Source organism: Strongylocentrotus purpuratus, unplaced genomic scaffold (assembly GCF_000002235.5).
Source record: "Strongylocentrotus purpuratus isolate Spur 01 unplaced genomic scaffold, Spur_5.0 spur5_scaffold_13, whole genome shotgun sequence".
NCBI lineage: Eukaryota > Metazoa > Echinodermata > Echinoidea > Camarodonta > Strongylocentrotidae > Strongylocentrotus > Strongylocentrotus purpuratus.
Genome location: NW_022145598.1, coordinates 29,190,301 through 29,216,406, shown reverse-complemented (window position 1 = coordinate 29,216,406; position 26,106 = coordinate 29,190,301). Strand labels below are relative to the sequence as shown.

The window sequence follows — 26,106 nt, the reverse complement described above, 5'->3', positions numbered from 1 at the left end:
GAGAGAAGTAGCAGGGCTGGTAGGAGGAGGAGGATGTGGTGGAGGAGGAGGAGGAGGAGCAAGAGGAAGAGGGAGGTAGAGGAGGTCATGAAGAAGGAGGTGAGGCAGGAGGAGAAGAGGCGTAGGAGGAGGGAGAAAACAAATAGCAATTAATGTTCTAATATATTCTTCACAGCCTTGCCTGTGTTATCGGATAGGACATCTTGTTCAGACTGGTACGGCCTAAATTACACTTTGCCCATGTTCCAAAAGTGTAAGATGGTGCGACTCCGCGATGGCAGCATGGTGCAGAGCATCCCCAAACTCATCCCTTTCCCTTCTGTCATCGGCGGGTGCCACCAAAGGAAGAGTAAAGAAGGGATCCCGGGCGGGCATAGAATATGCAGAATCCCGTGTAGGTTTCATTTTGTATTCATGTTTATTCTCATATGTCAAAATCGTTTCTTTGTTTAATCAATAAATTTACATGCAGATAACACGGACTTCAGTGATATCATTAAAGTTTGTTATCAACTCCTAAATTCTTCTACTACTACTACTACTACTACTACTACTACTACTACTACAACTTTTGTTATTACCTCTACCCCACTACTACTACTTCTACTACTAATACTAATACTACTACTACTACTACTACTACTACTACTACTACTACTACTACTACTACTACTACTACTACTACTACTACTACTACTACTACTACTACTACTACTACTATTACTACTACTACTACTACTACTACTACTACTACTACTACTACTACTATTACTACTACTACTACTACTACTACTACTACTACTACTACTACTACTACTACTACTAACAATACTACTACTACTACTACTACTACTCCTACTACTACTACTACTACTACTACTACTACTACTACTTCTACTACTACTACTACTACTACTACTACTACTACTAACAATACTACTACTACTACTACTACTACTACTACTACTACTACTTCTACTACTACTGACTACTTCTACTACTTATACTACTGCTACTACTCCTACTACTATTATTACTACAACTACTATTACTACTACTTCTACTACTACTTCTACTACTACTTCTACTACTACTACTACTACTACTACTACTACTACTACTGCTACGTATATTAATACTTACACTACGATGACTACTACTACTAACAATAACAATTATGATAATATGTAATAGTAATAATAACGATGAAAAAAATATGATAATAGTAATGAAGATGATGATAATATGAATACGTATGATTATAATATTAATATTAGTAACAATGATGATAAAATAATATAATAATGATAATGATTATTATGCTAACATTAATGATATCAAGAACAACAATAACAGTAATTGTGATAATGATAATAAAAATGTATGTGACAAAATTATTGTCCCATCATGACAAGAAGAATATCTTATATTTTTGTTCTGTTTTAACTCAATCGAATGTCGAAGATATTTCAGGGAACTAAAACTCTTTTCGACCCAGTGACAATGCCATCCTAATTTGTAAAACCTATTTAGATTGTGAAACTGAATCGTTCCAGTCGAAAAGTAACATCAATCGTTTAATCAGAAAGCTGTTCAAAATAGCGAGAAGACTTGACTGGTACTCCATTAATAGGAAATTCATTGACAATTAATTTCAGGCTACTGGGTGATTTGAGTATTAATTATTGATGGTTTACAATTTTATTGCTTGGTATTTCGTTTGATAACGATGGAACGGCTGACGAGTTTAAAATATTGGATTCGTCGATATATTGTAATAGCGAGAGCAATTTATTCTTGTATCACACGAAAACTAAGCCATACAATATTATTATTAGTTTCTGTCATATATTGATCTGTCATCTGGGTACTACGCTAAAGATATTATATACACTGATTTATTGTACCCCATTGGAAGCCTTTAATATATAATAATGAGTTTTATCCCGGTTATTACTTATTTTCGCAGATTGTGACGAAAACCTCTGTAACAACGGCTGGTGTGAAGAGACTATGGTAGGCTACAACTGTACCTGCTCAAGTGGGTTTCAAGGGAGACACTGCGATGAAAGTAGGTGTAATATAATATAGTATCGGGCCAATTAATGAGCAATTAATGAGTGGCCAATGAATGAGCAAAGAGCAAAGAGTTTGCTGTATCTTTTATCAGAAATTGTACATACATTCTGCACTGCACCAGTACGACAATACATGACGGTAGCCGGTACTGCAACTGAAGAAGAAGAAGAAGATGATGATGATGATTAAAAAGAAAGTACATCACTGCCCTCTTTCGGAGCTATTTCATAGAATTGGGAGTCCCACGGGGAAAATATTTCTCCGATTTGTATCAGCTCACCCCCCCCCCCCCCCCCCGCTCTTGATCTTATCCCCGTACCCTGACTAAGAGCGCGTGGAGACAGCCGGCGGGGAGATATTTCAATGAAAATAATGTTATGCATCGTCATTTATCTCAGTTATGTTTATTTGTTGTTGTTATTTGGTATTTTCAGTGATCATACAGTCAACGACGGAAGCGACGACCAATCCTACGACGAGCCCTACGACTACGATGTCGGAACGCTCAGACACAACGACTTCCCAAAACACCACTACCTCTAGTATGTCTCCGTCATGCATATATTTTCATACTAAGTCTAGTCACTATATGCCCTTTCTCTCTCTCTCTCTCTCTCTCTCCCACTCTCTCGGTCTATATCTGACTCTATTTTTCACTCCTTTCTGGGCGTTGCTAAAACATTTTTTTAAGGGGGGAAGTGACCGTCTAATTCTTTTTTGTTCTAGTCTTTTTTATTTGTTTGGTCATTCTTTCATGAGCGTCGCTCAACCACTTTATAAGGAGGCAGCTAGTGCCCGTCAAATTTTTAAATTTACATTTTGTCTATAAATTTAACGACCAGGTTTTAGTTGTTGTTGTTCTTCTTCGTCTTTTTCCCTCTTTGCATGTTCTTTGTATCTGTCTGTCTGATCCCCTATCAATACCTGACTCCGGCTCCTTTTTTGTCCCACTCAATTAATTTTTTAATTAATTTTATTTTTTATTTTTTATTCCGTTCAGAGTCGGTGACAACGGAAGCGAAAACCAAGTCCGCGATGAGCCCTACGGCCACGATGCCAGAACGATCAGAGGCAACGACATCGCAAGAAACCACCACCTCAAGTAAAAAATAAAAATAAAAAAATCCACTCCCTCTCTCTCTCTCTCTCTCTCTCTCTCCCCCTCTCTCTCTCTCTCTCTCTCTCTCTCTCTGTCTTTCTCTCTCTCTCAGCCTTTATCCCTTTCCTGTCACGGGCGCCGTTAAGACCTTAAGGTTCCCGTCTCATTCGTTCGCCCACGAGTTTAATGACAACAAACACATTTAGATAATTTATTTTTGAAAAATTCATGGGCTTTGACAAAGCATCACTAAATCTACAAACACAAATAATACCACATGAAATAAGTAAACTGATACAATTTATATGTTGTCATGTAGCAGAATTTTCTTTGTTTTGGCCTTCTATAATCGTGTTTAGGTTGTCATTCCTAATCTCATTGCTTTGAAAGTGTGGTTTAATTTCTTACAACCCTCAAACATTTCAGAGTCAGCAGAATTATCGACTACGGACGCGACGACCAAGGCCACGACGAGTTCTACGACCACGATGTCAGACACAACGACATCGCAAGACACCACCACCTCCAGTAAGTAAGAGAAACAATGAAATGATGTCATGCTTTTGATCATCATTATATTTTGTCTAGCCACTACCCCCTTCTCTCTCTCTCTCTCTCTCTCTCTCTCCTTCTCTCTCTCTCTCTCTCCCTCTCTCTATCCCGTCCCCTTTACTGGCCACCTCACCTCCACCCCTCCCCTTTTCTCTCTCTTCATCTCTCTTTTAATCTTTATCTGACTCTGAGTAAGAGAAACAATGCAATAAATTCAGTGGTAGGTCTAGCAACTACTACTCTCCACTCTCTCTCTCTCTCTCTCTCTCTCCCTCTCCCTCTCTCTCTCTCTTTATCTCCCCCTCTCTCTCTATCTCCCTCCCTCCCTCCCTCCTCTCCTCCCCACCCCTCCTTTCCTCTCCTCTTTCATTCATAAACAAACAAAAAAATATATAAGAAATAACATTGTGAATTTCCTAAAATTTGCAATGTAAGGTATAACCAGTTTTGGAAACCCCCCCTCTAAAAAAAAATGTAATGGAAGCTCTTATTACCAATCATGTGAAAGAATAATTTTTGACTAAGTACGTGATGATACAAATTGTGCCGGTAATTTTAGTAGTACGACAATACAAGACGGTGGCCGGTACTGCAACTGAAGAAGAAGAAGAAGAAGAAGAAGAAGAAGAAGAAGAAGAAGAAGAAGAAGAAGAAGAAGAAGAAGAAGAAGAAGAAGACGACGATGATGATGATGATGATGATAATGATTAAAAAGAAAGTAACTCGCGGTCCTCTTTTCGAACTTTTTGATAGAATTGGGATTCCCACAGGAAAAGCATTTCTGATTTCTACCCCCCCCCCTCTTGATCCTATCCCCGTACCCTGACTAAGAAAGTGCTTTCCCCTCTCTTTCTCCATAGACTATGCTTTCTCCCTCCCCCTCAGTCTTTATCTCTATCCTGTAACGGGCTTCTCTAAAAGGAGGAGGTACCCGTCTCATTCGTTTGCCCACGAGTTTAATGACAACAAACACGCCATAGGAACACACCACTAAATCTACAAACACAAATAATACCTTATAAAATAAATAAACTAATACAATTTATATGTTGTCAGGGAGCACAATTGTCTTCGTTTTGGCCTTATATAATCACGTTTAGATTGTCATTCATAATCCCGTTGCTTTGTAAGTATGGTTTCATTTGTAACAACCTTCTTCAGAAGTATCGACTACAGACACCACGAGCAAGCCCATGACGAGCCCTAGGACCACGATACCAGACACAACGACATCACAAGAAACCCCCGCCTCCAGTAAGTAAGAGAAACAATGAATTGATGTCATGCTTTAAAAAAAAAATCATTATTATGTGTCAAGCCACTACCTCCTTCCCTCTCTTTCTCTCCCCCCCCCCCTCTCTCTCTCTCTCTCCATTTCTTTCTCCCCTCCTTATGCACCGACCACCCCTCCATCCCTCTTTCGCCCTCTCTTCATCTTTGTAGTTTCTCAGTCGAGTGATTTAAGCACTTGACTTGAAACCCAAAGGTCGTGGTTCGATTCCCGACAAGGCATTAATGTCCTTTGGCAAGGCATATAATCTCCATTTGCCATACTCGACCCAGATGAGATAAATGGGAACCTATCGGAATTAATTCCTTGAAATACTAGAGAGCCGTAATGGCAGCTAATCTTCATTTCCCACACTCGACCCATGTGAGGTAAATCGGTATTGGTATATATAGGAATTAATTCCTTGAAATACTGGAGCACCATAATGGCAGCTAGGTTAAAGCCAGTGTAATAATTAGTGCGCCTCGGAATAGAGTATTATTGTCACTCTTTCAGTCTTTATCTGACTCTGAGTAATAGAAACAATACAGTGGCGTCATGCATTTGATCATCATTATAATGGGTCTTGCCACTACCACTCTCCTCTTCTCTCTCTCTCTCTCTCTCTCTCTCTCTCTGTCCGTCTCTCTCTCTCTCTGTCCGTCTCTCTCTCTCTCTCTGTCCGTCCCTCTCTCTCTCTCTCTCTCTCTCTCGCTTGCTCTCTCCCTCCTCTCCTCCTCCCCCTCTTTCATTCATAAAAACAAAAATAACTGTATGAAATAACATTGTTATTTGCGATGGGGAGCAAAGTCTCTGTAGGTATTGATTATCATAACTGTAGTTTTGTTCATAAATCTACTTTTAGTATTATTATTTCATTATCAATATTATTATTAATTTCGTCATCATCATCATTATTTATTTTTCTCTGAATATTTCAGATTCTACCCAAATAACCACTTTGTCTACTTTCTTAAAATTGAGTAATTTACATATTTTATTTTCATCTTTTCAGCATGCTCATCTCCTCCGGTGGAAGGTAGCTACGGCGAGTCGTTCTACAATTTCAGCACTTGCTGGATGAATCATTCTTCTGCGGTTTCAGCTTGTTCCGAATACGGATCCCATCTGGTCTTCATCGAGTCGCAAGAGGAAGAGGACTTCATCGCGCAGAGTGTTAAGTACCTCGGTGACTGGAAGATTAGAAACTACTGGATCGGGCTGACCGGCTTAAGTCCCAGTGAGGCAAGTTGGCTAGACGGATCAAGTCTTACATATAGAAATTTTAAGACTAGATCGTTTGGAGAGAATGTAAACTGTTTTCGAATTCGCTTTAATTATGATGAGCAAGAGCCGAAGTATCAGTATAGTTGGCATGATAAGGATTGCTCGCATCAATATAGATACATGTGCGAAAAAAAGTGGGGATATGAAAATTAGATTTGTTTCTTTCAATTTTTCATACAAACTGGTTAAACCACTGATTGCATCTGAACCCATAAATGGGGGCAAGTGGATATTCCCCCCCCCCCCAAAAAAAGAAGATTTGCGTTCTTTTGTCATTGTTTGTATAAGTGTATCGGAGCTGTATGAATGTTTAAGTTTGTGGTTTTTGTCGTTCCATGCACTCATTTTCACACGAAGAGCTCTGAAAAAGATTGTTAAAGAGGTGTTAATTTATGATGTTTAAAAGACGGAGCTCTTTACACATTTACATTCAATAAATTTAGAAATAATGATATTGATGATTAGAAGTAGTGGTGGTTTCTACTTTTGAGTTTTATAGAATCTCATTTTTATTACCAAGAGACTTTGTTCAAACTTCATTGTATAATAATAGTTAGAAATGATAAAACGTCAACAACAATTGATTACAACATAAAAGTGCGGTTTGTGTAGTAGAGTATTTATATGGTCTATGATACAAATATTCAAACCTGTATACATATACGTACTTATACATCTACATGTAAATACACGTACACATACACTGTTGGTCATAATGGTGGAATAATTATTTTTACCCCAATTTATTGAATGATTTTGACAATGATTTATTCCTAATAGATCTAGATAATAGTATATATTCTCAGATTGTATTGAATGACAATTGGGGAGTGTTTGTTTTGCATGACTGCTAAAGCATGTGTGTGCTACTATGCTACTCAACTAGGGGACCTACGTCCTTAAGTCATAACTGAAAGTAATGGGGATTAATGCCTCGTAAAAGGGCACTAATATAGCACATCGACACGGTTTTGATCCTGGGGGCTCACAGTAACGAGGCCATTGCTTAGCCAATGAATCATGACTGTACGCATCGGGCGCTAATGTACGTCGACGCCCCCACAAAAACAAAAAAAAAACTAAGAAAATGCAATCAATTTTCAATAATTCATTGCATTTTCCCCCAGTCCCCAACAGGAAAAAATTCTCTGTAGGGCCATGCATTATGATTCAAGGCATGCCGACATAGAAGATATTCTTATGTTGGGGGTCGGGGCAAAATGCAATGAATCATTGAAAATGTATTGCATTTTCCTTGTTTTTTGTATTTGTGGGGGCGTCGACGTACCCTAGCGACCACTGCGTACAGTCATGATTTATTGGCTAAGCAATGGTCTCGTTAGTGTGAGCCCCCAGGATCAAAACCGTGTCGATGTGCTATATTAGTGCCCTTTTATGAGGCATTAATCCCCGTTACTAGTTAATTAGCATAGAAGCACACACATGCTACAGCAGTCACGCAAAACAAACACTCCCCGATTGTCATTAAATAAAATCTGAGAATGTATACTAATATCTAGATCTATTAGGTATAAATCATTGTCAAAATCATTCAATAATTTGGAGGAAAAAAAAATATTCCACGATTATGACCAACAGTGTACAAACACATATACATAATTATGCATACATATGAATATACAGTCTGTGGTCTCGTGTAATGAGCTTATACTTCAGATACGAATAGAACTAGTGAATAACGAAAACAAAAATGTAACGTCAATGTGTCAGAATACACGGCAACTTATGACATTATTTACTTGTTTTAACTTTAAAGTTTATCTTATTTATATTTCACAATAATTATCTTTAAAAAAAAATCGAATAAAATTAATAAATGCGTTCCTTCATTGAAAACTACAATCAATACATGACATCATAAAGTAATTCAAGACAAGCCAAAATATTTTTTTAAAGACAAAAGTCAATATTTCATTTCCCAAACTTAAGATATAATGAAAACGATTGTAGTGTGAAATATGAGTTAATTTAAAATAAGATGCTCGGCTTATAAAATATTAACTAAACACTGTGTCCCAGAAAAAATGAAACTCGAAAACAAATAAATCTTGTGAATATCTATGAGGTGTATAATAAGATTCCTTGCTTCCATAGAGTAGAATTAATATGCTTTCCAATGATACATTGATTACAATAATCTATACACGCTTCACTGAGCAACATTGTTTTTGCAATGCCATGTCAACATCCACTTTTGCAAGATTTGGGTGAAAGAGTAAAACCGTCAGTATCCAAATATCAAACGCGAACATGACCGATCATGACCTGAAAGAACACAAGTTTTAAAAGCGAAATGAGAAGATTATTTATGGGTTTTTATTATACTATAGGCAAGATTAATACCAACTTTATTATATAATAATGCATTGTTAAAATATTGTCGATGATAAGGGTAAAAGGGCATAATTCCCGTTCGTGAATGGGTCTGTAATATTATTGTAAAACTACCTGAAGTTTTTAAAAGAGCAAATTTAACGATATTTAAAAAACAAGAATCAAAATGATAGGCGCCTACATTTTGATAGTAATATTGATATTATCAGTATTTCTATTATTATTATTATTATTATTATTAATATCATTAACATTATTATTATAATTATTATCATTATTATTATCATAACTATTGCTATGACTATAAATATTAATTTACAAGTTAATAATTATATTTATTGTAAGTAAAGCCGATGTAAATATGCAAACTTGATACAACAGGTGTTGCCATATTACAGGATTATTCATTTTCTAAAGTCATTGAAATAGTAGCATTAGTGATTAAATGTTTGTTTGACGTGCAATAATCAGTTTCAATTACCATCCTGTCAATTGTTTTTGTTTGAGTAAGAAGAAGAGAAATACGCAGCACATAGAAAAGAGTGGAGAGGAGAAATTGAGAGAAGTTGTAATGAAAGAGATATATAATTTAGTGAGAGAACTCGAAAGGAAGAGATAAAGAGTGAGAGAATATGAGAAAGATATTGATTTAAAGTGAGAAAAGCTTGTCATGAAAGAGATGTATGAGAGAGTGATTTAATTTGACAGGAAGACTCAGATAAAGATTGCAAGAATATAAGAAGGTGACGAAGAGAGAGAATTTGTGATGAAAGGGAGTGAGATGATTTAAAAGAGAGGAATACGAAAGAGTGAGAGAATGTGAGAAGATAATAAAGAAACATTTTTAAGACATAGAAATTTATAAAGGTAAATGGATTGAATGGAAGAAATCAAGATTGTAAACAGATTGTAAGAAGATGATAAAGGGAGAGACTTTTTAAATGATTTATTTTTAAAATGATAATAAGCGGGATAAATGATTGAGAGAATTTGAATAGACGTGCTGTACACATAAACTGTGAGAATGTGAGGATGTAAAATTGAAATTAGAGAACTTCTTGTATCACGTTGTATACAACTCAGCATCGGGAAAGGGTGATTTATTTTCTACTATGAACGGAAAGAACAGAGAAAGAAGCTTATTTTTTTGTTTTAAATGATATTTTATATCCTTCCTCATAATTTCATATAACAAGAAATTCACATAACAAGAAATTATCAAAATAAGCAATATAAAACAAGATCTTTGATACAAGACACTTCATGAGTTACATCAATCAATGAACATAGAAAAAAAAAAAAAATTCTTGCATGTAACAGTGTATAATCAAAATAACAGTAGAGGAAGGTTTAAAGTGTAGATTTTTTTTTGGTTTTAAATGATATTTTATTTCCTTCCTCACAATTTCACATAACAAGAAATTCACATAACAAGAAATTATCAAGATAAGCAATATAAAACAAGATCTTTGATACAAGACATTTCATAGGTTACATCAATCAATGAACATAGAGAAAAAAAAAGGGAAAAAAAAAGTCTTGCATGTAACAGTGAATAATCAAAATAACAGTAGAGGAAGGTTTAAAATTACATATTACCATCCTATCACAACACTCTCACACCCCCCCTCCCCTCTAGCCCACCCACACCACCTTTAACACACATAAACATACATACAAACACAAACACACACTGCATGCAACCTGTTCCCTCAACTCACACCACACAAACTCTTAACCCCCCCCCCCCCCTAGCCCACCCATCTCATCATACCCCCTTCACGCCGACACACACACTGCATGCAACCTGTTCCGGTTTGTCCACCTGTACACGAGAGAGAATTAATAATACTAATAATAATAATAATACCCACATCCATTAAAGTAAAAATGCATCGATTTGTTCCCATTTCTGTAAGTGCATCCCCAGTTTCCCCTTTTTGAAGGCTATTTTGTATTCCTCGTCTCTGTAATTTTTAAGCATATGTACTGTTTTCTGTACAGATGGCAAAGTTCCTTCTTTTCTAGAAATAAAAATGATATACTTTACTAAAAATATGATACAATTTATTACAAATATTCTCGCAGTATTGCCGGATATTCCCATAAAAATGGGTTTCCAATCATCAATGTCAATTTCGATTAAATGTAACTTTTGAATTACCTCCTGCCATAATCTTTTAACTTTAAGACAATCTAAAAATAAATGTTGGTATGTCTCTACTTCTAGTCTACAAAAGGAACAAAAATGGTCTGACTCAAAACCAAATTTAAAGAGCTCTCTTTTCGTATATACAGCCCCTTGTAATTGTTTGTATTGAAACTCTCTATGTTTATTACAAAGCATTGCACATTTCATCCTTGTGAATGTTTCTTTCAACTCCGTCATTCCAAGATCAAATTGACAGTTGCCATCTGTAACATGTAATGTATACTCTTTTTGAAGGTCTTCAATGAAGTAATCATATAACCGCCTGGATTTTATATCACATAGTTTCTGTAAACGTCCAAATATCATCAATTCTATTTCAAAATTTTCAGTGTCCACTTCCATAAAATCACTTTGTATCCAATCGTTTCTAATTGCTGAAAAGATCTTTTGAATTCTAAGCAAGCTTTTAGTTTCAAAACCCAAATTTAAAAAATGTAAGATCGGTTTTAAATGACCTCTGACAATTATATCTGATGCTTGAAGTATACCTTTCTGAAATAGTTCGACATCAAAAAATGTTTTATTGCTGAGACAAATACACTTATTGCTAAATATAATCGGATTATTCTTATTTTCTCCAAAGTGTCTGCATTTATCTAATTCTTGCCATGCCTTCAACATGTCTTTATAAAAAGATGGTATACCCTTCAAGTCCATTTTATTTATATCATAATTACAAAGAAATATAATTCGACCCCCCAGTGATCTGAAAAAGTGGTCAAAGGTTACTTTCCAACCTGAATACTTTTCTCCATAGAGCAACCGTTTGATCCACATTATTCTCTGAGTCTTGATAAATATCTTAAAATTCGTTACTCTGAGTCCCCCAGCGCAGTAATCTTGATATAATATTTTCCGTTTTATTCTGTCTCTCCCTCCCCAAATAAAATTAAAAGAAATCTTTTCGATTTCTTCAAAAATGTTTTGTGGGACTGTCATAAGAGACGAAACATAATTTAGTTTTGAAAATACATATATCTTCAACAATTTAATTTTGCCAAACATCGTTAAATCTCGTTGCTTCCACCAACCGATTAGTCTTTTGATTTTGCTCAAAATTTCCTTATAGTTCAAATCATCTTTTATTTTGGAATGACGTGCGAAATATACCCCTAGGATCTTTATATGTTGTACCCTATGTCCAAAAAAAGGTAAACCCGGCCTATCACTTTCCTCTCCTAACCACATAAAATTTGTCTTATCCATATTTATCTTCAACCCACTTAATTTTTCAAAGTTTTTTAAAACTTTCTTCACTTTATTAATTGAATCCATATCTTTTAAAAACAATGTAATATCATCGGCATACAAAACTTGCTTTATTTCTTTATTCCCGAATCCTACCCCTTTAATGCTCTCATCTTTCCTAATATAACGAGCTAGTAATTCGATGACTATTACAAATAAATATGGAGATAGGGGGTCACCTTGTCTTACCCCTCTATTAATTCCAAAATATCCTGTTGAGTGTCCCCCGTTCATCACGCAACTGCTAACATTAGTGTAGAGGGTTTTAACCCAAGAACACAAAACTTTACCAAACCCAAACTGTTCCAAAGCTTTAAATAAAAGTTTATGGGAAATGCAATCGAAAGCCTTTTCAAAATCTACGGCAATTAAAAAGCCTACAGGCTGATACAAGGACTGAAAGAATGTATCATCAATTAACCGAACCGCTTCCCCAATATTCCGATCTTTAACATAGCCCACCTGATCGTAATGAATAATATCCTCCAATACCTCCTTTACCCTTGTAGCTAATACTTTCGACAATATTTTATAATCTACATTTAAGAGAGTAATTGGCCTATAGTTTTTCATGTACAAAGGGTCTTTGCCTTCTTTCTCAATTAGTGTAATTACCCCCTGTCTCTGTGAGTTTGATAACATTTTTGTTTCAAAACTTTCATTAAAAGCCTCCACTATTGTTTTCCCTAAAATTGGCCAGAACGTGAAATAAAACTCTGTCGAGAAGCCGTCATTGCCTGGTGATTTGTTCCATTTCATTTCCTTTACTGCCTGATAGCATTCTGCCAGTGTTATCTTGCCTTCACAATACTCTTTATTTTCTTTACTTAATTTGGGTAATTCATTTAAGAAAATATTTTCAATATCCTCTGTAATTTCACCATTTTTACATGCATATAAATTCTCGTAAAACTCCCTGATAATCTTCAAAATCCCTTTGCCATCCCTCACAGTTTCCTTATTTTCAATATATATCTCCTTAATCACACTTTTCCTTTTATTTGACTTTAGTAATTGTTCAAAAAAAAATTTCTCCTTCTTCAGACCATTCTGTCCTTGAACGGACTTTTAACCCTTGACGTGAATAGTCGAAAAGCTTCTCTAATTCCATTTTTTTCATGTCAATTTCATCCTGAATACTTTTATGACAATCAATATTGATCGTCAATCGATATTCCAGGTCTTTAATTTCTTTTTCCAATTTTGCAATGTGGACTCTTCTGAGTTTTGCTCTTTTACGGGAGAATTTCATTATATATTCTCTTAATTTCATTTTCATAAAATCCCAAAATTTAATTTTGCTCGTTATTTGATTCCGCCAAGTTTCCTCTATTTCAGAAATCTTCTTTTTTACCCCATCTACAAAATCTTTTTCATTACATAGACTACTATTAAACTTCCAATAGGATTTCCCATAAACAAAACTATCGACTAAATTGTTAAATTCTATTCTAACTCCAGCATGGTCAGGTGTAATAGAAGGCAAAATTTCAGACTTTCTTATCAACTTGTCTACTTTCGAAGAAATGAAGATATAATCCAATCTACTCTGAACTAATGGCTGCTTCTGTCTGAAAGTGAATTCTTTCTTATTAGGATGACGCTTACGCCACACATCAATTAAATCAAGCTTATCAAGAAAGTCTAATAATGAGTCCCTATATTTGCTTTTCGAAATATTACTTGCACCCATGTAATCCAAATTATGATTCATAATAACATTGAAGTCTCCTCCAATTATCAAGGAATATTCTTGACTAAATACAGAACAAATTATTTTATTTAGATCAGACAGAAAATCACATTGGGCGTTTTCTTTATTCCTTGTGGGAAAGTACACGCTTCCTAATATTAGCTTTTCGCCTTAACATTTGCCTTTAATGATGACGTATCTTCCCCCTTCGTCAATTAAGGTTTTTTCCACCACAAAAGTAATACCTGGTTTAAACATTACAATAACCCCCCTACTGTGGTTACTCCCGTGGCTAAAAAACATTGAGCCTTCCCAATCACCCTTCCAACTGTATTCAATGTCTTCTGTGCTAAAGGTTTCCTGCAAGAATATCATATTTGCCGACATTTTGCACCACTGAAAAATCTTCTTTCTTTTAACTCTATCTCTCAGTCCTCTGACATTAATTGAGAGTAATTTTAAATTAACCGACATCAAGAACTATGAATCTATATCTGTAACAAAGAACCTTTAGAAATGTACATAGTGGTGACAGTTTCACAGTAGATGGGAAGCTTGATGCATTTCCAACTCTAGGAAAAACAAACGCTTTCAAGTTAGATTGCAAATTAAACAAGTACAGGCAGACATCGGAACCGGAAAACATACCACACATACCATCACCCCACCCTTCAACACTATCAACCACATTCATACACATAAGCATAATATATGCTGGCATGTTCGAACCCCTCCCATCACTTATTCTAAATCATGGCGTGGCAGCCTTTTACACAAAGTATTAATACAGTCTTCTTACTGTGACAAAAAAAAAAAAAAAAAACCAACACCGAAAATAAAACAGTAACTCCAGACGATATAACTTGACCTCATAATTAACGGATTCAGATAATGTGTAACTTATGATACTTTAGCCCAAGGCTCAAACGGCTATATATAATATTTTAAAAGAAAAAAAAACGTAATAAACGAACGTAATAAATAAACCCCGTGCATACTTAAAGCTTCAACGGCTTGTACCCCACCAAATGGCTTATACCTACGATTAGACTCACTGGACATCGCCTCCTAGTGGCGATGTCCCGCAGCATAATACATATTGACTTGTACACAAACAATCATTAATTTTATTTATATATTTTTTATAACAGAAATCACATCAAACTCCTTTTCATTGGAAACTCCTTCATATTTCTTTGTGACGTAATTATTCGTGTCCCCTCTCCTTGCACCTTGGCGCATTTATGGGGATAGGTTGCGCATATTTTGATGCATAATGATAATATCTTTGAAAGTTAAATAAAATCATTACTTGACATATAGCCCTAAAAGCGAACATTTTTAAAACAATTTCTGCGTGTACGGAACATTATTATTTCTGATATTCTTGTGTATTTTCCTCGATCTCCGAGGAGATATCTGGACATTAATATGTATGTTTATATATGTATGTGCATGGCCCTGCATGGGAAGAGGGGTTGCACCCACTGCAAATTTTTTTGTATGATATATTTGATGTATATCATCAGGGGCGGCGATCCCGGGGGGACGGGGGGACACGTCCTCCCCTCGATTTTTGTAGGGGGGGATCGTCCCCCCCCCCCCCCCCCAGAAAATTTGAAAAAGTGCAAAAAAATAATGTACAGCAAATACTGACTAAAGACTGTAACACACTATTAGGCTTTGGAGGGCCCAAGAGTGCAGCGTTTAGACAAAAACAATGCAAAAATCTTCTGGCTCGGGAGCTTTGCTCCCTCGCATAATATCATTCAAAATGTACAAGTAAATATTGTAGAAAAGTGAAGTGTGAAAACAGTACATTGTTTGTTTTCATACTATAGTTTTGCTAAGGAATATAATTCTGTAAGACAACAAAACTTCAAAACCTATGAGGGGGTAATCACTTTCGTCACCTTCACCCTTCTCATTAATTATGCTCACTCACTCGGGCTTGGGGCGTCCCCCCCCCCCCCTCCCGATAAAACTCATTTTCTAATTCGATACCAGTGACTAATTTACAAATGTTGCTGCCCCTATACCCCGCCAAGGGCCCTAAGGCGGGCCCCTGGTTGCTCAGCTGACCACAATTAAATGCCTAAAACACCTGAGCTTCCGGGGGCTCCGCCCCCTGGACCCCACCAGGGCCCTCGGCGGGCCACTGGATGCTCATCTGACCATATTCAAAAGCCTAAAACCCTGAGCTTCCGAAGGGCTCCGCCCTTAGACCGCACCAAGGGCCCTAAGGCGGCCCCTAGATGCTCATCTGATCGTAATTTAATGCCTACAACCGCTGAGCTTCTGGGGGCTTCGCTCCCTGGACCCCACTCCGATTAGTGACCTGCATGCAAGTGTCACAAATAAGGTATCAAAATATGCTCATCTGACCATTATTAAATGCCTAAAAACTCTGAGCTTCATAGGGCTCCGCCCCTGGACCCCACGCCAATTTACGCCCCACTTGCTTTGCTCTATCTGATCGCAAATACTTTAGCCCCCCCCCCCACTCCCATCTTGAAAAACGTTCCGCGGGGGCCTGCATGTAACATGTAAGAGCGGTGATGATGCGGATTTTTTTTTCTCCCCCCAAAAAACGTTTTTGCTCATTACGTCACTCTTCCCTCGTTCCTCGCATTTCGTCCCCCCCCCGGTCATGAAAAGAAATCGCCGCCCCTGTATATCATTATGCTTCTTTTACGAAATTGTCACAAAGCCGACAACCACAAATGACGCTTGTTAGTACAATAATACTCGCGACACTCGATACCGGCGCGGTGCGTGGTAACCAGCTGATAGTACATGGATCTGGTCGGACTTTGAACTTACCCGGATGGCTAGTTAGCTCATGTGTGTGCGTGCCATGCAAAGCTTGCAATATGCCAATCTATGTGTACAGTGATGATTGTAAGGTTTTTGTGTTGACAATGGAAACCAGATTGCTGGAAACTGAATTCAGACAAGGACACGATACAACAAATCGTCTTCTTTCTCTAATAATTTAATGAAACGTGGAAGCTTCCGCGCTTTGCACGGGATCGGCGAAAAATGAACTCAGACAAGTGTCAAGAGTATTAATTTAATGAAACAGCGAGGCTTCTGAATCCAAACAAGGATTAAGAGTAATAATCAAATGAAACGCCAAAGCTTCCGCGTTTCGCGCGGGAGGGGGAAACTGTATTCAGACAAGGATTAAGAGTCGAAAACAGTACAACGAATCGTCTTCTTTCTCTAATAAGTTAATGAAACGTCGAGCGATCGACGCCACTGATAACAACACAGTTTATACACTCGAGATATTTTTGCAAGTGCTACTGGTAAAGTACCGGACCACCGTTCTCGGGGGGGGGGGGAGGCGCCTGTGTGAAGTTATTTGATTTTATTTGATTTTATTTGATTTTATTTCTGCATTTTTTCCATATAAAATATAACTGAATAACAAAGAACGTATAAATGTAAGGTATAATACAACATAAACAAACAATATTTTCTTCTTGTAATTTTTTTTTTTTTTACATAATATATGTACATATAATAACGAAACTTAATATTTCCATAACATATAATCAGAAATTTAAAGTATTATCCGAACTATTCTGTTGGAAAAGTGCAGGAGACCGCAATCATAAGCAAAGCTTCACAAGGATGGCGGACTCAAAAAAACAAAAGCAAAACAAGCAAAACAAGGTAAACCTTAAAATGAAAAAGTGTTTAAACGATCTTTGTGTATGAGTTGGTGAGTGTGTTGTGCAAGTGTATTGTGGGTGTGTGCGGCGTGTATACATAAATGCGTGCGTGGAAAATGCTTGCGTACGTGTGTGTGTGTGTGTGTATGCGTGTGTGTGTGCGTGTGTGTGTGCGTGCGTGCGTGTGTGTGTGTGTGTGAGAGAGAGAGAGAGAGAGAGAGAGAGAAGAAAGTTTCGGTCGGGACAATATGATGACCAACATGAGGTTTAAAATTACTCATTGATTTGGTTAATTAATTAACAATTAATCTTCTACACCGAGTTTATTTCTTTCTTTTTTGTCGAAGGTTTATAATTCCAAAAGTTCATTATCTCGAAGAACATAATTCCGAAGGTTCATAATTCCAAAGGTTTATTAATCAGACAGATTCTTTGTTCCAACAGTTCATAATTCTGATGTTTGTTTATCCTAACGCTCGTCATTTCAAAGGCTTATAATGATAAGTCGAAAGATGAAATAGGGTTTTTACTCCCGAAACGAAGAGAGAATTTTCATTTTCACAATTGCAAACCTGGTTTAGAGTAGTGAACCCTATTTCATTCTCAGAGTTCGAATAAACGAACCTTTGAAAGTACCAACCTTCGGGAGAAAACGGTGCCATCCATTATTCTACCAAAGCGAGAGCGTTAAAGCGTAACTCTTGGGACCGTGCTTTTGCTATTGCCGCCCCCAAATTATGGAATAGCTTGCCAATAGAAATAAGAAGCACTCCATCTCTCAATGTTTTTAAATCCAATTTAAAAACTTATTTGTTCAACTGAGTGATCTTATTTTGTAGAATTTAGTAAAAAGGAGCTCTTAACCAGCGCAGCTGAATCTATTTTGTATAAAAGCTGCGCTATATAAATCTATTATTATTATTATTATTAAAGTGTGACGCGTTATTAGTATGTGTTGGGCAGGTAATGTGATGAGGCTCGATATCAAATTGTCTGATTGTGCATAACGGTTGGGTTCCCTTTTTTTCTTGTATCATGCCTAGCAATTTAATCAGCTTGTTTCTATCGATCTCAACAACACAAATGGTTGATGCTATAAATACACATCCTGTCATGCTATCCCATACATTAGCTCCACTCAACATATTTTTAAGGTAACGTGTGCCCCCCCCCCCCCCCACAAAAAAAATAAAAAAATACAACCCCACTTCTCTAAAAACCATTGTGCCGATAGGTATTCAACATTTTGATAATTCCTAAATGTCTCAAAATTCAACATTCAGGTGTAAAATTAGAAATTTCATTTGCATTTCTCTCTTTGTAAGCAATATAATTATTTGTTTGTTTCTTTTGAAGAAAGTTTTAGTCGGGATAATATGATGACCAACATGATGTTTAAAATAACTCATTAACTTGGTTAGCCTGAATGTAACCTTCTCGGTATTAATTAACCTACTAAACCGAGTTTATTTAGTTTTTTGTTGAAGGCTTATAATTCCGAAAATTCATTGTCTTAAAGATGCATAATTCCGAAGGTTTAATAATCAGAAAGATTCTTTATTCCGACAGTTCATAACTCCGAGGTTCGTTTCTCCGGATGCTCGTCATTTCAAAGGTTTATAATGATAAGTCGGGAGATGAAATAGAGTTCTTTTTCCTTGTCCTGAGTAATGAACCCTATTTTATTCTAAAAATTCGAATAAACGATCCTTTGAAAGTACTAACATTCGGGATAAACACGATGTCATCCATTATTATTAAAGTGTGACATTGCTGCGTTATTGATTATGAGGAGGCTCGATATCCAATCGACTGATTGTTCATAACAATCGGGTTTTTTTTTCTTGTATCAAACCTATCAATTTAATTAGCTTCTTTCTATCGTAATGTGCATTTCAACAATTAATTTTTACAATTTAACGAGCTTGTTTCTAAGGTAACTTCAACAACAAACATGGTAGATGCTTTCCCTTAATGCTATCCCATAGCTTCGATCCACTCAACATGTTTTTAAGGTAACACGTGTTTTCCCCCAAACAAAAAATACAACTCCGCCCCTCTAAAAATCATTGGCGCTGAAAGGTTTTCCATGACGCTGACTCATAATTTTCTATTCACTTTTAGCAAGTTATAAGCGTAACATGTATTTCAACCAGCGAAATTATTTACATCCCAACCCTCAGAACAAGTTTGTCGGCGCTAATACCTATCTAATAGAGCTATCCCCTAAATTCGATCCAAAATATTGATGTTTTTAAGATAAAAACGTGCGTTTTCTTAAACAAAAGCTAAAACAAATAGACAAACAAATATTATCGGGGCTAAAAGCTAACTCAAGGAGCTATCCACTACTTCGATCCAAAGGTATAATGTTTCGGAGATATCCAGCGTTTTCTCAAATAAAAGCAAAAGCTAAAAAAACAAAAAAAAGAACAATCATCGGCGTTAATAGCTATCCCATAGATTACAAGCAAAAACTAAAACCAAACAATCATCACATTAGCTCCATCCCTTGCAGAGGTATCTCATCATCTATCCCATTGATATCAATCCACCAATCATCATCATAATTTTGATCGACCAATTGACGGTATTTCCTTTTTAATCTATCTGTTTATATCAATCCCGTTCTCGTATCAGCTCACCGCCTGCAGAGAAGGACAAACGTATCATTTACCATTTACAATTGGTCGACGGAAGGTATCAAGTCATATGTCTCCTGCGATTTAAATTGATCTCCGTTGATCGGTAGCTTTAGCCTACAGTTTGAATCTTACGGTTAATATTTCCCGCCTTTCTGTATTCAAACATCTGTTTTCTTCTTTGCCAAATTTGTTTGTTTTTTATCCGAGAAAGACATCAGGTTATCATCGTGCTGTTGGATTACATTTGGAAGCCCTTGAAGATTGATCTGTAAAATGGTAAGTATTTTATGTTTTTGTTTCAATCAAAGTGAAATGGTCACCATGAGCCTGATTTGGTTTCATTGCCGTTTTACCTAATGCCCGTTTCAATATAAGCATATTGTACATGATTCATTTCTAGATTTAGATAATGACTTTGTTTAAAAAAAGGGATTTTCATTTAATTCAAAGCAAATTCGTACACTGTGAAAAATTTGGGCAATATTTTTCAACACTTTGCCCAAAGTTGTGCCAATAGTCAACCCAACCATCTATTGGGCAATATTTTCGTATTTTGCCCAACAGCTGTTCAAGATTTTCCCAACAAGTGGGCTACCGTAGTCGGGAAGTTGAAGGGTCATATATTTGCCCAAATTTTGGTAAAAATACGAAACAATTATGCACGTTTGAAGTAGGGTACTTACGTTTACTAATACCACTGGGCAAAATATTGCCCAATAGATGGTTGGGTTGACTATTGGCACAACGTTCGGCAAAGTGTTGAAATAATATTGCCCAAATTTTTCACAGTGTAATACTAAAGTTAAACAATTTAACTTCATGATGATTCACAAGATTATTGCCTCAAAAGAATTGTTTAAATCGCAAATGGTGAATGATAATTTATGCACTTGTGAAAAAGTTGATTCAAGGTTTCACTTTTGTTGGATTGCAAAGATGTGATTATGTGTTGGAAAATAACTTATCATTTGACATTCTACTTATTCAAAGTAGAACTTCAAGTCAGCCAACAGATATTAGTTGTAGGTAAGGAAATATAGAAACAAGAAATATACTCTCCTGAATATTATTTTAAATTGTGCGCAATATGCAATTATAAATGTTACGATAAAAATATTGTGAATAGTTCTGTTATTTACCCGCATACTATGTTTTTTTAATTCAAGTCGTTGCTAAAATTGTGTTTTTATGAATGTTTTGGCAAAGAAAATCATACTAAGCTGTAAGAATTGTGGAACATACTTTAATTTTTAGCCAATTTTTTTCCATTCAATTATATAGTAATTAATGTAAATATGTATTGAAATTAAAGAAATGAAAACCTCGCTTGAGGAAAAGAGAAAAACAAAATATGATACATTTTGAAATAATAAAAGGTAATTAATGTGTAAAACAGACCAGAAAAAGAAAAGATTTGTTTTCTTAAATTAAACATTTCATAAATGACTTAAACAGAGAGGCATGATGTAGGAAGCAATGTTCATGTGATGTTCGTGGGCAGGGTAAGCACAGGGACCTTCATAAGGGCCATCCCACTTCCATCCACTTTTTTAAAGTTAAATGGGAAAGGATAAAGTGGCGCTTGTAAAATGGCGACTGGCTGGAATGCTCCAGGTGTGCGGGTAAGCCTGGATCCGATGACCGGGGTAATAATATGTTCCGCGCCTAGAAACGTAGTATTAGGCGCATTATAAATGTGAGCTATTATATTATTATTATAAAGTACCAAACAAGGAAATTAACTATGACGAGATAGAGTATCTGAGTTAACGAGCTTATTACATAAATTAAAGAAAAATCTTGCTTAGGATCCGCCAGACGCTACACTTAATGAGATTCATGTTGTAAGAAATGCTTTTGAAAAGTAACATGGAAGAATATTAGATGGATTGATATAATTGTACGTTCAGGAATTAGATAGGCCGAAAAGGGTGAAAAGAGTACAAGTATTTTTTTGCCTTAATGCCTTGAAAAGCGAAACTCGCGGAAGGAGCAGTGTAAAAAGTTGATAACAGATGATTGCACTGAGCTTGTTAATCCATAACTAATCCAGATTGCATATTATAAAAATGTGTACAGGTCAACAATTGATAAGAATACTCAACATGATTCTACATGTATATTATATAATACATTTATCCCCTGTCAAGAAGAAGGCGACATTGTTCTATTTATTTATTTTATTTATTAGTCTTTTTTTAAGTGGGGTGGCTCCATCAGTAGTTAAATACTGTTTTCCGTGAAGGCCCTATTGTAAAGTGTAAAAACAATCTTTCAATTGGTGAATGTTTAAATGCCGTTAGAAAAATGGCCAACGGCAAGAGCCCAGGTAACGATGGTTTCTCATGTTAATGGTATTTAACATGTTGGAATATTATAGAAAATCTGTTGTTCAGGTCTAGAATATAAACGGGTTTTCGTGAAAGGAAGGTATACGGGGGAGTCTGTGAGAAAAATTTAAGATATTATGGATTATACCAAACTCAAAAATATATCGGGTATTTTGCTTATTCTGGATTTTGAAAAGGCATTTAATTCACTAGAGTGGAATTTTCTAGCGGAACATTGAGACGTTTCCTGTTTGGATCAAATTTTAATGGCAGAACTCTTTACGCAAACACAAATAGTAGTATGATAAAGAATGGAAAACCATCTGCATATTTTCCGATTCGGAGAGGGGTTCGGTAGGGGGATCCGCTAAGTTCCCTTTTAATTAATTTTAGCAGTCGAAACATTATCCTGGTATATTCGAGATAACGATAGTATAAACGATATATCTGTAAATAATGCCAAGGTAAAGATTATTCAATGTGCAGACGATACAACATTGTGTCTTTGACGGTATAGAATTTGCTAAAAAGTTCCCTTTGTAATTGCATAATTTTGATAAGATGTCAGGTTTGAAACTGAATGTAAATAAGACCCAAGCTTTGTGGCTAGGTCCAAAAAGGTTTAGTAACGAGAATCCACTTGGTATTAAGTGTCCAACACAGCCAGTTAAGCAGTGGCGGCCCTCCCAGGGGGCAGGGGGGGGGGGGGGGCAGAGTGCCCCCCACTTTTTCAAGGACCCATTTTACATTATCATAAGTGCCCTTTTTAATCTCTAGTAAGTGCCCCTAGTTAGGTACGAGAAGTGCCCCCTTCACCTCGGATAGATGTCCTATTTAAATCTGATAGGTACGTGCCTCTGTTCCTTTGACAAGTGCCCCTTTTCCTTTAAATAACTACCCCCATTTTAACTCGGATAAGCGCACCTTATATTTTCACATGTGCCCTTTTCCCTTTCTAACTAAGTGGCCCTTTTCCTAATAATAAGTTTCCCATTGAAAAAGGGCCCTTCCCCTTCTCATCAGTGCCCCTTCTCTGGTAAATGACCCTTTTCAGGTACGAGAAATTACTTCTTTTCACTTCAGATAGGTGCCCCCTTCACCTCCGATAAATGCCCCTTTAAAATCTGTTCGGTGCCAATTTTCTAACTAATGCACATTTGCCTTTATTACAAGTGCCCCTTTTTTCACATAAGTGCCCCTTTTCATGTCTAGTCATTGCCTCTTTTCAGATGCGATGAGTGCATCTTTTCACCTCTGATAATTTTCCTTTTAACAATATATTACAATATCTTATAAATGCCCCTACCAACATCTGATGGGGGCCCCTTTTTCTTCGAAAAATGCCCATCCCTGGTTAGTGCCTCTTTTTGAGGGTGTAAGAAGTGCCCTATTTTCACCTCTGATAATCACTTTTTGTTCTTTGGCACATGCTCCTTTTCTTTCCTGATAAGTGTCCCCTTTTCCTCTCATCATTAAAGAGCAATTTAAGAGCAATTTTCCCCGAAGCTCGCTACGCTCGCACGCATCTATAGATGATATATTTATGTTACTTATCAAAGGTCTTTTCAGTCCTCCGTTATGAGAATGTGCACATAATCCCATTAGGATTGGGCTTTTCCCTCTTTATAAGATGTAATTTTTTCGTACTGCGACCTCAGACATCTTAAAATTTTTCCTCGCTCGCTAGCAAACAATGTTGTAGACAATCAAAGTCCACTGCAAAGCATGATGCTTAAGTAATATCTTGTATGGTGTTTAAAGTGAAACAAATATTGAAATCATCCCTGATAATTGTAATCACAGTGTAGGGGTATATACCAATGTCTAAAAAATTGTATATTTTCGCTCTGAGATTTCCTTTTGTAGGTTCCCTTTTTTCTTGGTGCCTCCCCCCCCCCCCCCCCCCCACTTTCGAAGTCACTCAGCCGCCCTGCAGTGAATGCATTATTAGACTGTTTTCCTTATAATAAAGATTAAGCTCAAAAATTAAACTTAAAAAACAGAATCAGACAAATATAAAAGACGATTTTGAATATGTGGAAATGCAAAAATGTAACACTTTCAGTTAAAAATACTTTTAATAAAAACTTTTGCCTTTAATAGCAAAGTTCATATATTTAGCTTCAGCTTTAGATGTCTCAGAATATGTCATTCAATGTAAAGCACAATCATATTCGACTTTCTATGGAGTGGAGGTAAAGTTATGATAAACAAACACTATCATAGTGGATTTAGAAGAAAGGGGTTTCAAGATGGTCGACCTTAAAACAATTTTTGCACCTCAAAAGTTGAAGTGGATAGATATTAATAACACAACTAGAAATGTGTGGAAGAATATCTTTGATAAGTTCATTGAACCTGGTTACCTAGTTTTTTTATTTTAATGTACATCCAAAACAAGTTTACACGTGGAAGAGCATATCGCCGTTTTTTAAAGGAATGTTGAAAGCTTATTTCAGTTTTATTAATCCAGACGATGTAGAAATTACTAATCAAATAATTTGAAATAATCGTAATGTTTTTGTTTCATCCAAACCCTGTGTTTATAAAAGCGTGCATGTTAAAGGTATGAACTTTGTTAGTGCTTAATAAAATAACTGCGGGTCAATAGTTCCATTTGATAGTTGAAATAGGAGTTCCCCCGAATTGTGTAATGCGTTGGAGGAGTATTGTTCATGCCATACATGTAGCCTATAAACAGAAACTTAGACAAGGTTTTGATGGGAAGAATTGTGTATCCAAGGCTTTTACACTTATTACAAATGATTCAGAGTTACAGCTAGAAAACATGACACCCTAGAAATTTTACCGTATTCGAATTAAAAGGATTTTTTTTATACCTCATGCTTCTCAAAAATAAATATATATATACATCTTTTATATCAACTATTGAAGTTAAAACAAGAATTTCCAGTTCAAAATTAACACAAACTGTCTTTTAACTAATTATAGATAACGTAAAATGAAATTGGTTGACTCAGAACTATGTAATTTGTTGTGAAAAGTTCCCCGAAATAATGGAGCATATTTGTGGGGAGTGTTCATATATAAGGCCGATATGGTCAGTCTCAAGACTGGCATAGAGATAGTACTACTACCTATATCAGTTTTAATTTTTACTCTGTATCATTTCAATATAAAAGAAATGGCCCGAATTTGTTTGTTTAATCCTAATGAGAAAAAAAAGATATTTGATAACAGATACAGGAAACATAAATACCATCGTTTAGCTGTTTCAAACATTAAATTAACTTTAATTTTTCTCTAGAAAAGCAAGTGGCTTTGAAAAAAAAAAAAATACAACGAGCAAATTCTTTACTAAATGGCATGTGTTAAAAGGTAATGCTTTAGAAGATCAATATACATGTACAATGTTACTGTTACGACATTTTTATTTGTTCTCTTTTTTTTCTTCTTTCATTTCTATGAGATTGTAAAATTGTATTTTTTTGTTTCTGTTCCGTTCAAACAATGTATTTCATTATACCCCGAAGTTAGGTGGGGTAAATTTAAAAAAAAACTTATTTTAGGAGGTGAAAATACAAAATACAAATTATCATTACTTTTGCAATGTGAAAAACAAATTTGCTCTTTCTTAATGCCACACTCTATGCTTATTTTACTTATATTAATCTCATCTTGCAGGTATTAGCTAA

At 35.9% G+C, this 26,106-nt stretch overlaps 1 protein-coding gene across 1 annotated transcript; it reads left to right on the top strand.

Annotated features, from left to right (window-relative positions):
* The first annotated feature begins 258 nt into the window (after positions 1–258).
* LOC115923266 (cell wall protein DAN4-like) lies at positions 259–26,106 on the top strand. The gene is made up of 8 exons (XM_030983681.1): positions 259–394; positions 1,970–2,071; positions 2,514–2,621; positions 3,080–3,181; positions 3,605–3,706; positions 4,892–4,984; positions 6,016–6,240; positions 26,096–26,106. Exons 1-8 carry the CDS (start codon positions 259–261, stop codon positions 26,104–26,106), a joined length of 879 nt encoding a protein of 292 aa, XP_030839541.1.

Bases quoted from the DNA above. Each gene is read 5' to 3' on its own strand.
- LOC115923266 (XM_030983681.1), top strand. From the start codon at position 259: ATGGTGCGACTCCGCGATGGCAGCATGGTGCAGAGCATCCCCAAACTC. The intron at 395-1,969 runs GTAGGTTTCATT...TTATTTTCGCAG, and splicing joins TAGAATATGCAGAATCCCGT to ATTGTGACGAAAACCTCTGT. The intron at 3,182-3,604 runs GTAAAAAATAAA...CAAACATTTCAG, and splicing joins GCAAGAAACCACCACCTCAA to AGTCAGCAGAATTATCGACT.